We start from the raw sequence: 17,726 nt of genomic DNA, 5'->3' as shown, positions 1-17,726 counted from the left end.
TCAAACTAAATTGTTTTTCATGCATCTGATATCAAATTGTTTGCATGCATTAAGTACAAGTATGATAGTAATAGGCTTCTATGAGAAATAATAACAACCATCTAGTATATTAACACAAACCTTTTTATTTGCATGCAGCATCCTATTATTTGCAGGCAAGAACTGACCTAATAATAACTGCACAATGCCTTTGGTTAGTATGAAGAGTCTAAGTTTATAAAATCCCTTAAGAGGACTGAGATGTTTATAGTGATGGTTAGTAATTAAATGGCCTTGTGCCTAATGGATACTTAATTTCCGTGGTTTGGCAAGCTCCCTCACAGCCCGTGTCATTAATCACACACTACTGCCACTATTCACTGTTTATCGTACAGTGCTGTCTAGTAACATAAAAAAATTAAAATCTCTCCTAATAAGAGTATGTGTAATCGTATAAAGCAGATTTTAGGGTTGTTGCAATGTTAAAGCAGTGATGAGACAGGAACTTCTTAATGTTTTGCTCTTGACTGAAGCACTTAACCTTGTGTTGCTCCATAGAATACATTAAAATGAATTAAAACTCATATTTATCTTGTAGGTCATTGACTGCCATTATACTATCAGGCATGTTGGATTGTGATATTTCTACTCCTGAGAAAATTAAGGGTTTTAAATAAGCTAACCCAAATTTAGTTTTAAGAAATATGGGTGTTGAGCAACTCAAATGTAGTTTTTATAGCATGAACATACAAAAATAATTTGCTATGGCTTTTAAATAAACAAATTCATAATTTCTGAAATTATTTGTTTGTATTATATCTGTTAATGTTTATTGTTATGTATATTATTCACATATAAAATTCCTTACATTTGAAGTACTAATACCAGTGTACTAATACAATTAGTTATTTGTATTATTAAGTGTAAACATAATATGGTGAATATTAAAGGAGTAATTGCTACGTGACTCGATAAAAGGGCTACGGGGGAATAACACGGGAAAACTGCATCACCCATAATGCACTTGGCCCGATTTGACTAAAAATGTGGAAGTATAGGATCTGTAGTTTTCACAAAAGTGGTAAATGTGCCATACGGCGGACAAATAAATGGGAGTGTCTTGGTGTAACATGAAAAAATAATACACAATGTTCTTTTACTTCATTTAATAACTGAAACAATGCAAAGTGGTTGAAAATCTGTAAACTTTAATGGATCTGTTTCATATTTACAGGTCTTTCTATGAGAAATGCTCAGGAGGAGGAGCCTCCAGACCCACAGCTCGTGCGATTGGACAACATGCTGCTGGCCGAAGGTGTGGCCGGTCCTGAAAAGGGGGGCGGAGCCGCTGCGGCGGTCTCTGCTGCGACCAGCTCTGGCGGGATGTCACCTGACAGCTCACTGGAGCACTCCGACTATAAAAGCAAGTTGAGCCAAATTCGGAACATTTACCACACAGAGCTGGAAAAATACGAGCAGGTACATAACGCTGCCATTGTGCTGGGTAGCCACGCCCCCGGCGAAATCTCATTGGTCCAGAATCCTGCATCACATGGCTTTTTCAGCTGCGTTGTTTCTGGAAGTATATTATTCATTCACTATTTCCATAGAGATTTAAAAGAAAAAGTCTTTGTTAAAGAATTAGAAAAAGTGAACTAAACCAGCGAATCACAATTTTTCCAACTTTGATTTGAAGCAAAAAATATTTGAAAATCAGCTAAAAGACAAAGCTTAACAGCTGTAATGAAGAAAAGGAGCCGCAAGCCCATGAAGCATTGTGAATGTCATTGAATTGAAATAATAGTATTAAAAACATTGTGAAATTGTAAATGTAAAGAAACTCTTTTTTTTTCTTCTATTGCAAAATAAGGATATTACCAAGTACAAACAGTACAAAACTTTAAAGTAGTTAGAGATCATTCTTATTATTATGCCACTCACAATGCTTCATGGAAAGAGATTATTTGCTTGTGTTTAGTGGAGATTTTTCTGCAGAATCGTGGGTGATGTACTTTTCCATCAGGAATTCCACTTTTGAATATGATTTTCTTTTTAATATTTTTAAATAAGTTCAAATAAAGCTTGCTGATGGTTTCAATCAAAGCATATAATGTCAATTGATAACCTTGTCGCTCACAGTAGGTCTCACTTTAGTGGTTTATAAGTTATTGTTTCAAGATCAGTTCCTCTATGGAGAAAATGAATGGGATTTTTGCTTCCAGAACCCAACTGTTGCACACTATTGTGTTTTTGTCAGTTTGCACAGAAAATGGATGTCTGACTTAAGAAAACACATGTTCTGAGTGTTTTCTAATCTCATTGTCGTTTCCAGGCCTGCAGTGAGTTCACCACCCATGTTATGAACCTCCTGAGGGAGCAGTCTCGCACCCGTCCCGTATCTCCGCGTGAGATCGAGCGTATGGTGGCCATCATCCACCGCAAGTTCAGCTCCATCCAGACGCAGCTCAAACAGAGCACCTGTGAAGCGGTCATGATACTGCGCTCGCGCTTTCTGGACGCCAGGTGGGTTCATGCATTTTCTGATATAAAATCTTTGTTTTCAATATCAGAAAGTTAATTGTTCCGGCTTTCTGCATGGTCTTAAAATGTGGATTGAAAAACGTTGTGGCATTAAATGTTTCATTGCATTGCTAAAAACTAATATCTCAGTGTTTTTGTTTTCTAGAAAAAATTTCTAAACGTATTCAGAAAACATCTCCTTGAGAAGTCTTAAAAAATTGAACAATTTTAAATGCTTAAAACAAATTTCAGTCAATGGGGGATGAAAACTTGTTTTCCTTTTCAATTAAATTGATTTTACTGATCCCATTGGTATACATATGTATATATATATATATATATATATATATATATATATATAAAATGTATATATGTTCGTGTTTTATTCAGAAACTCACTTCATATTGACAGAGAACATGCATTTCATTTTATTCCTTAAATTTTCATTATGGGTCTTAAAAGGTCTTAAATTTACCTTCATAAACCTGCAGAGACCCTGTTTGCTCTACGTGTAGATGATAATTTTAGATTTTTGTTTGACTGTGGCACTTTCTTGGTTTTTCAGGCGTAAACGGCGTAATTTTAGCAAACAGGCCACAGAGGTCCTGAACGAGTATTTCTATTCCCATCTCTCGAACCCGTACCCGAGCGAGGAGGCCAAAGAAGAGCTGGCCAAGCAGTGCGGTATCACTATGTCTCAGGGTACCAGCTCCTCTATCAGATCTCATAGGCTTGTTCTCTTTTGAGCGTTTGAGAGGAGCCTGACTCTCAGTGCACTATGGGAGCGTCCGGTCATCAGAGACGTATCCGTTTCATTCTGCCTCTGAAAATCGTAACAGGTGTCCAACTGGTTTGGCAACAAGAGGATTCGCTATAAGAAGAACATTGGGAAGTTCCAGGAAGAGGCCAATCTGTATGCCATGAAGACGGCCTTAGGGGCGACACAGAGCGAGGAATCCCCCCACACTCCAAACTCCACGGGTCAGTTCAGATCTTTAGCTCTGATGAGGCGTTTTCACACTAGATTTGGAGATTTGAAACAGGATATTTAATACATATTAAGAAACAGCAATATTCAGCTCAAACTGAAAACTGACTTGTGACTGACCATCTGTTGATTGAAATGAATATTGGATTCACTGAGATGAATCAATCAAATTAAAAGAAACCAGAATTGTGGAAAAATGTTTTCAACTGTAACGTGATTATTAAGAATTTGAAAGCAATACACACATATTTTGTTGTTTAACAATTTAAACAATATATTATTAGACTGTTCAAAAGTTTGGCACCATTTTAATGATTCTAAAATCGAATATTCTCACCAAAGCTGCATTTATTTGAACAAAAATACGGTAAAAGCATTAATATTGTAAAATATTACTACAATTTAAAATAACTGTTTTATTTTCTAATGTTTTTTAAAATGTAATTTATTCCTGCGATGCAAAGCTGTATTTTCAGCATCATCACTCCAGTCTTCAGTGTCACATGATCCTCATAAATCAGTCTAATATGCTGATTTGCTGCTTAAGAAACATTTCTTATTATTATCAATGTTCAAAACAGGTGTGCTGCTTCATATATTTCTTGAAAATGTTTTTCAGGATTCTTTGAATAGAAAGTCCAAAAGAACAGCATTTATATAAAATTCTTTTCTGTCACTTTTGATCAATTCAGTGCATCCTTGCTTCAGACTTCTGCACAGAATTGCAATATGATATATATACACCTCTTATTTTCCAGGCTCAGGGTCGTTCTCGCTGTCAGGGTCAGCTGACTGCTTCCTCGGAGTTCCTCCAATGAACGGAGAGCAGCCGTCCTATCACATGGGGGCTCAGGTACGACTGTCTTAAACTCAACAGCATTCCTGCTCCCCTGCCACATGTCATTGTCCCTGTGTGCGAGGATCTCACTGCTTCAGTAACATCAGAGGGAATGATGTGTTTTGTGTGTTTGCTTTAGTGTGCAGCTCTATCTAAATGTCCTTCTCTCTCTCTCTCTCTGTCTCTGGTAGGACGCTCCATCACGCTTCTCAGACAGACTCTATAGTACCAGAGAGAGCCGGGTGAGGAGCTCATCACATGCATGCTCATGTCTGCCGTCTATCAGTCTTGCTTTTTAAGTGACTTGCATGCACATCACTGTGATCCGGGGTCTTTACTTGTTTATGCAGTTTTTTTGAAAGGTTTCACATGCTCTGTTGATTATTTTTAAGGTTTGTTCACATCAAGAGCGATGTGTGAAGTTGCATATGATTTATTAATGAGAAACATTCACACATATAAACAGAGGTGAATTACACATATATACTCTTTGAATGGACGTATCCAAAAAAAAAAATGTTTTTATTATTATCATTATCTGATAATACAAATTTCCATTCAAATAAGTTTGAAATAGGAATGTAGCTTGATATAATGATAATAATATTGGTATATTGTTAGTAATAATAGTAAATAAGGTGCTGTATAAATTCTTAAAGTATTATTATTATTATCATCATCGTGATCTGATACCGATTTGTGATCCTGGCTTATAGCCCAAAAAAAAATATATGGGTCAAAATTATTATTTTTTTTACATGCCACAAATCATTAGGATATTGAGTAAAGATCATGTCCATGAATATATTTTGTACATTTCCTACCATAAATATATCAAAACTTAATTTTTGATTAGTAATATGCAATGCTCAGAATTCATTTGGACAACTTCAAATGCGATTTTCTCAGTATTTAGATTTTTTTGCACCCTTAGATTAAAGATTTTCATATAGTTTTGTCTTGGCCAAACATTGTTTGATCCCAATAAACCATACAAAAGCTTATTTATTCAGCTTTCAGATGACGTATAAATCCCAGTTTCGAAAAATCGACACTTAAGACACATTTCACTTAAAAAAAATTATTGTGAAATATAAATACATCTTGTTAAAATGATATTAATAGTGTATTATTAGTAATAAAATGTATAAATGTTAAAGTTATTGTAATTAAATTGTATTGTTATTGTTAAATTTAAATTATTATTTCATGGTTAAATCTGAATATTATCAGATTTTACTTGCATAAAACAGTAATATATTGATAGAACAACAATAGTTTAGTTGTAAAATATTAGTAATAGAAATAAAGTGTGGTATAAATGTTTAAATTGCATTATTATTTTTGTTATGATTATCTGTCAGTATATATTTAACTTGCATTAAATAAGTGTTAAATAGTAATATATCTTGAAATAATGATAATAGTGTTTTATTACTTGTAACGAAATAATACATGTGATCAGCTTCTCATTAATAATGTGGACCATTTTACAAAACCGCTTTTGATTTATCAAGTGAAATCACTAAATGTCCAAATAAAAGAGGTTTGAACTTTGAAGACAATGTGAACAACATGAAAATATACACACAAAAAAACACCAAAATGTGAAATGTTTTCCTCATATCAATTCAGACTATTACTTTCAGCTGGATCATTTTAAATAACATCTTTAGCACATGCTTAAGCACAATTTAGTTTTTTTCACTTACTATGCCTTAAAGGGATAGTTCACCTAAAAATTAAAATGACCCCATGAATGATTTTGGTTGAACTATCCCTTTAAATATTGTCATGTATGCTAGTATTTGAATATGTTTAGAGATCTCTGTACAGGATGACTTCTTTGTATGGTTTTAAGAGCAGTTTTCTGTCTGTGCAGACTAATGGTAACTGGCAGGAGCAGAACACGCCTCCCTCGGCCACTTCACCCGGCAGCGATCACTCCGACAACTCTGACTGATGAACTCCTGCCACCAGGACGAAAGAATGATGCTCACTCTTCTACCCTACTGCAGTTTTAGTTATTCTCATTTTTGTTTTTAGAAGCTCATTATCGGACTGAAATACGAGCAGAGATTTTCCGTGTAAATCGTTCATACAGCTGTTCTTATGAAAATTGGCGTATTCCATTCAATACGGTAATTTACAAAATAATGGGCCGTATTCATGAAGTAAACTGTTTGTAAAATTGTATTTTTTTATTTTGCATTGACTTCAATGTGAGCAGAACTGATTTCAGTCAAAATGTCTTGTGTGTGTGTGTGTATATATATTAATATATATATATATGAATAGTTCAGATGCAAAAGCCTCTAAGTGCCATCTGAAATTTTCATCTAAAATTAGTGCAGGTCCTTTTCCAGGCTATTAAAGTGAAATAACTGAACATAAATATAGAAGCCTGATAAAAATTCTAATTTTAGATGAAAATTTCAGATGGCATTTAGAGGCGTTTGCATCTGAACTCTTCATATATATATATATATATATATATATATATATATGTATGTATGTATATGTATATTTGTGTGTAACACTAATTAAGTTACTTACTTAAGTTTTTGTTACAGTTCATGGAGTTTATGCATATGCATACATATATATACACACACATATACAAATATATATACCGTATTTTTCGGACTATAAGTCGCACCTAAGTATAAGTCGCATCAGTCCAAAAATACGTCATGACGAGGAAAAAAAAACATATATAAGTCGCACTGGACTATATGTCGCAGGACCAGCCAAACTATGAAAAAAAAAGTGCGACTTATAGTTCAGAAAATATGGTATGGTATATAATGTTTGTGGAACTGTTAAATACTAATTTACATCTAAGTTTTGATTTTACAAACAACTTAAACATCTGTTGAGCTTTCGTTTCATGAATAAGGCCCTTTTTCCGTTTGAGTGAGTGAGTGTGTGTGTGTGTGTGTGTGTGTGAGAGAGAGAGAGAGAGAGAAGTGTTGGATGAGATCATGGCGTATACTTGCCGTCATGTATGTTATTTCACTTTTCCACTACAATACAACTTCCACTATTTGTTACTGCAATATCTGGGTGTTGAAAGGGGAACTTTTTAAACTGCATTAAGACTGCTTTCATTATAGGTATTATATTATTATTATCACTGCTTTATATTGTTTATTCAGAGCTCAGATAGAATTGGCTTTGGTGAAGGGGGCAATAGAGAAAAATCCAAAGATTGTTGGTTTTTGTGTGTGTGTGTGTGCTTTTCTCTTTTTTTACTGAGTTTGTGTGTGCATCAGTTAAATGAATGAGGTGTGTTTGCTGTCTTTATTTCCCGTTTGAATGAGTATATCAACAGTGCTGTCTTTTCTCTGTACAGTGAAACACCTGTATTCTCTACCTCTTTTACAATAAAGACTGTCTGTGTACACATTCATCATTTGCACTTAAATATCTTTTTTCTAAGGACATGATCTGTTTCACCTATATTTTTATCACTGAAAAATGTTTGCTTAACATAATTTGGCAATTGCAGCCAATTTTACTTCAGTAATCTGATTAATGTCCCAGTCGAATGTTATTTGTTAATATATCACTGGATGATATTTCAGTCAAGTTGGACCATTGTGAAAGACGCACTGGAATCTGGACCATTCTAGAAACTTCATCTCATGTGAGTGCACTTTATGTTAAATGCATTTACTATTAATTTCTTTAGGTATAATACTTTTTTTGTGGAAAACATTAGTGAACCTTGGGAACCCTCCTACACTCTAAAATGGAGAGCAGATCCGGTGGCAAGAAAATGCAATAAAATATAATAGGATGAGAAAAAATTACAGAAAATTAAGCATATTTTAGCTGAATTAAGATTTTATGACAATATTAAAATATTTGAGATTAAGATGTTATTATTGTACTGTGATATAATTATTGTAGTATATGATGTTTATTGATTTATGATTATTTTCATGAAAATAAAACAATTCCTGTAATGCACAAAATTTATTCTTACTGCTGTAGTGATAAGATTATTATTATTATTATTATTTATATTTTGTGTTATAAACCCTAAAATACTAAAAAGCAAAACATGCAAACATATAATAGTAATGAGACAAAAATGAAGGGAAAATCTGTTTTATTTACTAGTTCTAAATAGGCTTCTTTTTTTTTGTTATAACTTTTGTTTATTTTAATTTTGGGATGAGAACATGTTTTCCTGAAATTCAGCCAATAATATTAGATTATTTTCATACAGTCAGTAGAAAAATTTTAAACAACAGTTTTATGCATTAATCAGTGTCTTTTTTTTTTTTTTTTTTTTTTTTTGGCACTTGCTGCTTTGGATGGAGTCGGTGGGCTCACTATTGACCCTGTCACTGATTTTGGAGTTGAGGTACCTTATATTCTCTTTCTCAGAGTCCATCTGAGCTGCGCTGGGGACGTTCCCTGTGTTTTTGCTCTCTGATTGGCTGGCCGCTTCTCTAGGGTGGGGCACGATCACTATTTCTGCATGCTCATTGGCTATTTTTTTGACTGGCACTGCTAACTGACTCTGGATGGTTGCCACTGGAGCGGCGGTTCAGTGCTTGCTGGGTACAGGAGAACGAGCGCTGTCGAGGCACAGGTTGTGGAAACCGGAAACAAGGAATGTCCTGGGTCATGTCCCTCTCCTCGTCCTCCATCTCTGACATCACTTCATGGAGAGTGCTGATAGGGTGAGATGGGTGGCCAAGAATCCTTGGGCTGACCAATGCCATTCCCATCTGCCAATCACTGCTGAGAACAAAACATGAGAGCATGCTAAAATTGTAAATGGAATTGGAAGGAACAGCTGCAGAGCTGACTTACGTAGGCAGAGTTGTTGACATCCCCCTGTGGCCAATGATCCCTGAAAATGAGGCACTTCTTAATATTTATAGAAGAGAGTGCCTTTTCCCTTCACCTTATGGTCCCGTAAGTCCACTGCAGCACCGTAGCGAATGAGAGTCCCAGTGGAGGTCAGATCTCCCTGGATGAAGAGAAGGAGAGAGAGAGAGAGAGAGAGAGAGAGAGAGAGAGAGAGAGAGAGAGAGGAGATGCAAGAAGGAATTGATAACAGACAGGGCCAGGGTGATCAGGAAATGGCGTGTTGTGGTGCACAAGAGTTGTCACAAAGTACTGTACGAAGCCAAACAATGACATGAGAGCATCCAGGAACGTCTTATGGGAAGAGAGAGAGAGAGAGAAACAGAGGCTTGGAAGATGAATACTCCACATTGCCCAGGCACTACAGCACAATAACTGTGTTCTGAGCTGGATGTGTTGATCGGTGCTGGAGTGATGAGGGAAGCAGGAGGAGATGGAGGACGGCACTGGGGAGTTCAGGACAGAACAGAGACAGTGGCAAAGACATAACCAGAAAGGGCAAAACACATTACTGTCCAACTGCAAAAGAAACTAAATCTCTTTCTGTAATGTATTCTAGAAGACGACATTGATTGAAGGACTCCACATGCAAGGAGTTAATGGCACTCTTACCGGTGTGGTCAGTGTTATTGACAGCCACACTCTGGCTCTCAGGAGCTCCACAACTACTCGGTCAAGCCAACTTCTGACAGCTCGGATCAGTACAACCCAGCCGTCTGGACCACACCACTGCACCGGAGCACTCTGAGAGATGACAGACAAATAATCAGCTCTACAGAGAGAATTCTTTACATGCACAGCGATGCAGCATGCATATTTTGTTCAGCAACAGATATCATGAATGCTGTAGTATAACAACTTTTGTCATGTGCAGGCAGATTGTTAAAATTAAACTTTCTTGGTCTTTGAGGTGTAGGAACCACGTTCCTTTCCCATCCTCTAGGGGGAGCTAAAAGAATATGGTCACACTTTATTTTAAGGAGCAGTTCTCACTATTAACTGGTTGCTTATTAGCATGCATATTACTAGCATTTTATCTATTTATTAGTCCTTCTAAAACACATATTAATGTCTCATTCTGCATGACCATATTTGAGATCCCTTAACCCTTACCTCATCCCTAAACCTTACTATCTTACTAACCAAATAAGCAGCAAATTAGGAGTTTATTGAGGAAGAATTGTATTAATTAATAGTGAATATGTGTTCCCTATTCCCTATTATGTGCTCTCTATAGAGAAACAATGAATTGAAGTATAGACGGAGCATGTGTAAGGCTGGGGAGGGCTTATCCGTCCCCTGGCCACGTATGGGGACTTGGGGCAAAAATGCCACTTAATTGGACAACAAATGTCCCTGCACAAACAAATATAATCTATTACGTCTGTTGCTAACAAAGTGAATATGAATAGAGAGTGTCGAATGTGACATTAAATTAAGATCTTCTCATGTTGCACGGAAAATCAGCCGAAAGAATAACTTAAATGCTTAATTTCGTGATAGATCAGTGTCACAACACATAATGTCACTCTCTATATATAATTCGCTGTTTGAATAATCGTGGAAAGGAAACATTATATAATTAGAAATGTCTGACCTTATTATTAAATTGTAATCTCATTATATACAAATTATGTACCATTACAAAAATATATATTTATCCTACATGACACCCATGTCTGGTTCTTGCCAAAAAAGACGTGTTTAATATGTTTAATACACAGCCAGGATGTTTTTCATAGGGGTGTCTGGGGTGGCACAGAAATCTTCATTATTTCAATATAAAAATATGTTTGATTCTAATGTACTGGACTGTTTTAGTGCCCAAAAAAACACAGCTCAGTACAATCAATTTCTACTTAACTGTAATTGAGATATTTGTAAATTAGATCAAGTAATACTGGGTGAATATGACTTTTTTTTTTTTTTTTTTTAGTAAAGGGGCACAGTATACTGTAGCATTATTGTTTATTCAGCTTCTATTAACTCCCAAATGCTTGCTCTCCAACACACTCATACTCCTGGATGAGGCAAGTTTATTGATACAAATTTAAAAAAGTCTGAAGTCAACAGTCAAAAATGCCAGAATATAAAATGAGTTATTTGATGCATTACATTTTTTTAAATTTTCGCATATTTATTAGTAGCCTATAAGTGCCCTGAGCTCACACTTATTTGTGCATTAAATTACAAATAAAAAATACATATCATCTTGTGCTTTATCTGGTAATCTCGAATTGCAGAATATTATATTTATGTACATGCATTTGAGAGACGTTCTTGTGTGCTGCATACATGCAGTTTGCAGTTTTAATCGCCTTTTTGGTGTTTTCATGACTTAGCTTAGAGGACAGAACGATGTATGCAGCCTATGTTCAAAGTTTCTTTAGCAGGTTATTTATGATGAAGTGATATAGAGCGTGCGCCACATATCTGCGTATTGTTGAAGAGTGTGGACTGTGAGCGCAGTAAAACGGCTGATGGGACATGGAATTGTGTGTTAATGACAAATAGTCTAAAAATATTGTTTGATGTGGTCATAGCCTAAAGAGATATGGTGGTTCCGCATCTAAATAAATGCATTTCTTGTCAAGAAATAAAAGGGACAAAAACTGCAGTGTTTTGAGAGGGGTGGCCAAAGGAATGGCCAAGCTTTTGTTAGTGGTGGCACCGTGTTAATATTTTTGGCTGCTTTTAACCTCACCCTGGAGTTGGTGCACCCTCCGAGTCCTTATATGTCTGTGTTCCATTTCTCCTCGTAGTGTTACATAGTATTTGCATGATAAGAATGAGCACTTTCTCTATTCATGGTGTATTGAAAATAACATGCAAATGTTTACTAAAACAAGTCTGATTTTATTTACTTGAAATAAATAAATGAATCATCAATCAAAAATAATGTATATATTTATACAGAATCAATAAATATATTATCCAAATTAATCCAAAAACTACATGCTTTCAAAATCATCTTTGTTAATTGAAATTCAAATTAAATATAAATATTTAACTTCAATTGAACAAAAATTAGAAAATTTGCCTTAAGGCAACTAACGGAAATATGCTTGAAGTATGAAGTTAAAAAAGAAATACATTAAAAAAAGAATAAAAGTGACAGAAAGCACACCAAAATGCTAAAACATTAACTAAACTGAATTTAAAAAGAAAACTGAAAATATAAAAATAAGAACTCTTTCAAACTAAGAACCAGGGGTGGTTCTAGGGTGAGTGGAGATCCAGTGCTTAGCCCAGAAAAATCCATGTATGTGAATTTTTATTTTAATAAATCAGAAATATTTAACTTGTTTAAAATATACAAAAACAATAAAAACAAATTTAAAATTTTTTATTTAAAGTATTGAGGAAAATAAATTAGCTTTTTGCAAACAAAAATTAAGAATTGCATAACAAATGAAACAGTGAGAAAGCAATGATTTTGCAATAAATATTTTTCATGGTCATATCTATGAATTTATTTGCAGCAATGCTTTTGTTGTGCGTGTCATCCTGTCATGATGAGCGGAGACTATCGAGTAGATCGTTTATTTTTATTCAGTAGCATTAAAACATTAATGTTTTTGTTTTATTTACTTTATTAACAAATTTTTGTATAAGCAGCGTTTTCTCAAGTTAAAATTGTTAACATGAAAATCTGTTGTTTATTTCTCTAGATGTGCACACTTTTATAGCATTATGTATATTGGGATTGCAAATCATTTGAGTCAGTTCGGAGCGGGATCGCGAATCATTTGAGTCAGTTCGGGGGTTCGCAGCGGGTTCACGAATCATTTGAGTCAGTTCGGGAGTTCGGAGCGGGATCGCGAATCATTTGAGCCAGTTCGGGAGTTCAAAGCGGGATCGCGAATCATTTGAGTCAATTTGGGGATCGCGAAATCATTTGAATCAGTTCAGGAGTTCGTAGCGGGATCGCGAATCATTTGAGTCAATTTGGGGATCGCGAATCATTTGAAGCAGTTCGGGAGTTCGTAGCGGGATCGCGAATCATTTGAGTCAATTTGGGGATCGCGAAATCATTTGAATCAGTTCAGAGTGCGCATTTTGAGTGCGTTCTTTCACTGCATTATTCTGTATATTCAAATGCAATTATGAATGCATGTGAATGATCACAAAATTTAGGATATGAACCCTTTGTGCCAAAAGGGTTCTTTCTTGTCATTATAGAACCTTTTTAGCATAAAAGGTTCTTTGGAGTTGAGTAAAGAATCCTATGGTTCTATATAGAACCAATGATCCCTTTCTTCTAAGAGTTTGTTGTCATAGAACTATAGCCTATATAAAAAAAAAAAAAAAACTTGAGTCACGGCTTTCAGTAAACAACTGTACACTACATACTCTTACACATTTATCTTACATATCTAACAGCTAAGCAGCCATATGCATATAATTTGCATGTTATGCCGCACAGTGCGCACAGGCTTTCAACTAACAGCTTATCAACCATTTCAACAATGGGGGTGGGTTCAATTCAGAATAAATTTCCCTACGTCGATCAGTTAAAGTAATCCACCAATACACGATTCACTTTGATCATTCACGTCATTCTTAACTGACGACACGCCCACAACAGCAGCGGAGCTGTCAATCTAGAACTAATGGACCAATGATGTCGCTTAAAACCGCCCTCATTTACATGAACTCTAACCGCAATATTTGGAAAAGCAGAACAAACAAGAGCAGAAGGGCAAATTAGCATGAGCAAACAAAAATTAAAACATGAGCAGAAAATGTTTGAGAGGAGGAAAAAAAAGACCAAGGCAAACATGATTTTGTGCGCAAGTCAGACAGTATTCGCATTAATATTTCAATTTTGTGCAATATACGTGTTTAAAGTTTTGAGCCATGCTTATTATTTAAAAAAATGCGTTATAATTTTTTTATTTTATTTACTTGTATTATTTTTCAATCCGTGACCATTGTTTGCTATTCTGAAAACATTGCTTTTATTTGTAAATCTTGTGCAATATACTTTTGCTTGCATTTAAAAAATTTGTTTTCACCCTTGGAAGGGAGCTTGAGTATAAATTAAAACAAAAGCATCTTCTCTTAATTACGAAGTCTTTCATAAGCAATGATTTATCAAAACAGTTACAAAATCTAATATCAAAATAAACAGATCATATAAAATACAATCTATTTCATAAACATTGTAACTGATAATGTAAGAAATCCTGGGGTAACTTTAATTGAAGTACCACTCATAGAGATCATGAGCTTCTTTATATTCCCTGTGTCGTGCTACATGGTCACAAGCAGTGCATATAGCCAGATTAAACTCTTGTGTCTGGAATATCAAGGGAGGACTTGGAGTGAGATGTTTCCTCCAGTTAAAGTACTTGTGATATGCATCTTCATCCTTGTCCAGCTGAAGCAGATATTCAGCTAGTGACTTTGCATCTGGGAAGTCATTGACATGAATGAAGGACTCGGCAGGAACAAAGTTCTCATAGTTTCTTCTCGGAGGACCCAACACCACAGGGACGGTCCCCACAGCGAGTGGCCCGTTGATCTTCTCAGTGATGTAGTCTTTGTGAATGGAGTTTTCAAAAGCAAGGTAAAATTTGCAGCTTGCCATGGTTGGATAGTAATCATTATAATCCAGGAACTTTGCATAGGCTTTTCCGAACAAAGTCACTTGTATGTATTTCCTGAATTCTCTGTAGAAAACGTTCCTTGTGTCGACACCAGTTGAGGGATCATTGTTACTCACAATCCAACACACCAGTTTGTCCTTTTTAGGAATCACAAAATCCTCATTAGGTTTCTTCCTGGTCATCAAGCGCATCCGTACAGGAATATCTGCATCCTGTCTGTAGCTGAGAGTGAGATTGAACAGGTTTTCCAGACCTGGTATCCTTTTGGTGTTGGTTGGAGATTCCAAATGTAACCAAATCCACCTCTGGAACGGAGGACGAGGAGATGGAGGAAGGTTGGACAGATCCCAGTTGATGGCTTTATGAAAAACGATGACATCATCTGCATCGTTGTAGAGAGCTCTATCATCCGTCAGATGACAATTATCAATATCGCAAAACTTTTTGCAGTCACCGAACTCAAACCTGTCATTTTCAGGCCAAACCCATAACAGAACTATAGGTTTCTCCTCTGCATTTTCAGTTACGGAGTTGTTGCTCTTGGCAAAGTTAATTTCTGAATTTCGATCTGGTATAAAAACTGGAAGTGGACAGTTTTTTGAAGGTGAGAACCAGAAAAACATAATTCCAAGAGAGATGACACCTGCCAACGTGATTATGATACCCAGACGAAACAGCGATGGGCCATTTGTTTTGGCCATTTTTTTACTTAAAGAGAATAATTAAAGAAATTTAATTTACTTTTACAAACAAGAAGCTCTTTAATAAAACTATTGTAGAATCAGTTCAAACATTTGTGAGAAGCAAAAGCTACACAAGTAAAAGTTAACTGTTATCTTGTAATAAAATATAAAGTTGAAACGTTGACAATTTTGTCTAATAAAAACAACTTAATTCAGTTCCTCACCTGATTAAAAGAGAAAAATCTGTAATTTGGTGTCCGATATAGAGACAAACACAGAAGAGAGTTTCCGTCGAAAGAAGAAATGAATGGGTTGGCTTGTTTTGAGGTTTGTGATACCTGCAGGAAGTGCCAGTGCTTGACACGAACCAATAACATCACCTCTAGCTGAGGGTGATGTAAGGTTTTTTTTTTTTTTTTTTTAAACAGCTAGAACAAAACAAACAAAATATACACCTACAATGGCATGAATAGTTAAATGAGTATCAAGCATGGCATATAACAGTTAAATAAATAAATAATAATAATAATAAAAGAAAACATTCTACATTGTAAGTACATGTAAGTACATTTTAAATTTAAAAGTATATAATAATTAAGAAGGGGTCTATTAATTCCTCTTCTAAGAGACAAAGTCTGGGCAAATGTCTGGGCCTTTTTCATTTTCATACATTCCAATTATGGAAATTAAATTACCCTTGAATACAGAAAAATAAGGTTTCATCTTCATACATTTGCATTTACGAATTTTTTCCCCAGAATCATCATTAAATTAATTCATAAATAAATATATACATTTCTTATTTAGAATGCAATAACAATGGAAATGGAAAATGGCTCATTTACACCTCTGCATACAGACACCCAACTGTACAAATTCATTTATAGATTTAAAACTCCTGAAGAGAACCTGGAGAACCATGTTCTGTAGAGTTCAGTTCCAACGCACTTGGACAGTGCTCCTGATCCTGAAGACCTTACTTAGCTTAGGTGTGTTTGTTTGGGCATTAGCTCTTCACATTCTTTGCATGTGATTTATCAACACCTAGTACATCTTAAAATATACAGCTCATGAAAAATAAAAGTTCCATATGGACAAACATTAAATGCATAAATCAGTGTGAATAAACAATATCTTAAAATAGATTTGGAGGTAGGTTGAAAAAGCCAGAATGGGAAGTTTTAAGTAGTTGTACAGCTTGAAGTGTGAAGTTTATTCTTGCGCAGATGAAATTCCTTTTTTTTAATTTGTCTTTTAAACTAATATAAACAGAAATCCTGTCGCCCCCTCTAGTTGACATTAAGTATTAAGGCCTTCATTGCTCAGATAACAAAAGTCACTAGGATTTTTTGGGAATGTAAGTCTGACCAGTTATACAGCAACGCGAGCCAGACGAGTCTAAAGATCTGAGCTGAATTTGGTGAAACATTAAAGTTTTATTCGGGTGTCAATTATTCTCATAATAAATAATAATAATAATGTTTAAATATATGTTTGCTTTCTCAAGCCCAACAAAGAAGACTAAGAAGAGAAACATCATTCAATTTAGTATGTAATAAAACTAATATTACTAATTTATTTAATAAATTTAACTATAGCCTATTAATTTTCACAATTATTTATAAATGTCACACACATACAGTAACTAGTGCCTTTAGACTTAAAAGACGTGCGTGGTAAATGTTACAGACATATCATGGAACTGTTCAGTCTATTACTGATTTTTATTTCCACTTTGCTTTTATCCAAGGAGACAACAATTTGCACTGTATATATTAGTGGGGCAATATTCATACAATACTATAACCTAGAAATAATTTAAAGGGGTCACTTGCAAGTCGCAGCAGCACGAATTATGTGTCCAACTACATCTGACTAAAAAGTTATGCTAATTAACAGTGAGTGGTGATTTCAAACATTATAGTACTGACTATTATTCTGCCTGAAACAATGAATAGACCGTGGTGAAGGCGGAGCGTTTCGACCAATCAGACGAAAGGACCGTTTCAGCTCCGCCCACAAGTGCCCTAATCGACAAAATGAGATGTCGAGCCTTAAATTAAAAGGATAAACCAATAAACTAAAGTTTTACCGGATCCCGGCAGACATTCCTTCACAGAAATCAAAAAGACAATTGTGGTTGGTTGAATGCAATATGGTACAGACTGTACGGAGATTATCATAAATAATGCTCTGTTTGCAGTGCACACTTCATATCA

The 17,726-nt window shown here is 35.2% G+C and overlaps 2 protein-coding genes across 2 annotated transcripts; one reads left to right on the top strand and one right to left on the bottom strand.

The window, feature by feature from the left end:
- The first annotated feature begins 1,215 nt into the window (after positions 1–1,215).
- On the top strand, positions 1,216–6,679 carry LOC113101283 (pre-B-cell leukemia transcription factor 2-like). The gene is made up of 7 exons (XM_026265626.1): positions 1,216–1,458; positions 2,312–2,502; positions 3,065–3,201; positions 3,340–3,480; positions 4,246–4,340; positions 4,517–4,567; positions 6,208–6,679. The coding sequence occupies exons 1-7, from the start codon at positions 1,222–1,224 to the stop codon at positions 6,286–6,288; spliced, it is 933 nt and encodes a 310-aa protein (XP_026121411.1). The 5' UTR covers positions 1,216–1,221; the 3' UTR covers positions 6,289–6,679.
- Positions 6,680–14,411: 7,732 nt separating this feature from the next.
- On the bottom strand, positions 14,412–15,525 carry LOC113101286 (alpha-(1,3)-fucosyltransferase 9-like). The gene has a single exon (XM_026265633.1). The coding sequence runs from the start codon at positions 15,523–15,525 to the stop codon at positions 14,413–14,415; it is 1,113 nt and encodes a 370-aa protein (XP_026121418.1). The 3' UTR covers position 14,412.
- Positions 15,526–17,726: the final 2,201 nt, after the last annotated feature.

This window comes from Carassius auratus, unplaced genomic scaffold (genome assembly GCF_003368295.1).
Source record: "Carassius auratus strain Wakin unplaced genomic scaffold, ASM336829v1 scaf_tig00217598, whole genome shotgun sequence".
Lineage (NCBI taxonomy): Eukaryota > Metazoa > Chordata > Actinopteri > Cypriniformes > Cyprinidae > Carassius > Carassius auratus.
This window is presented reverse-complemented; position numbering and strand designations above follow the sequence as displayed.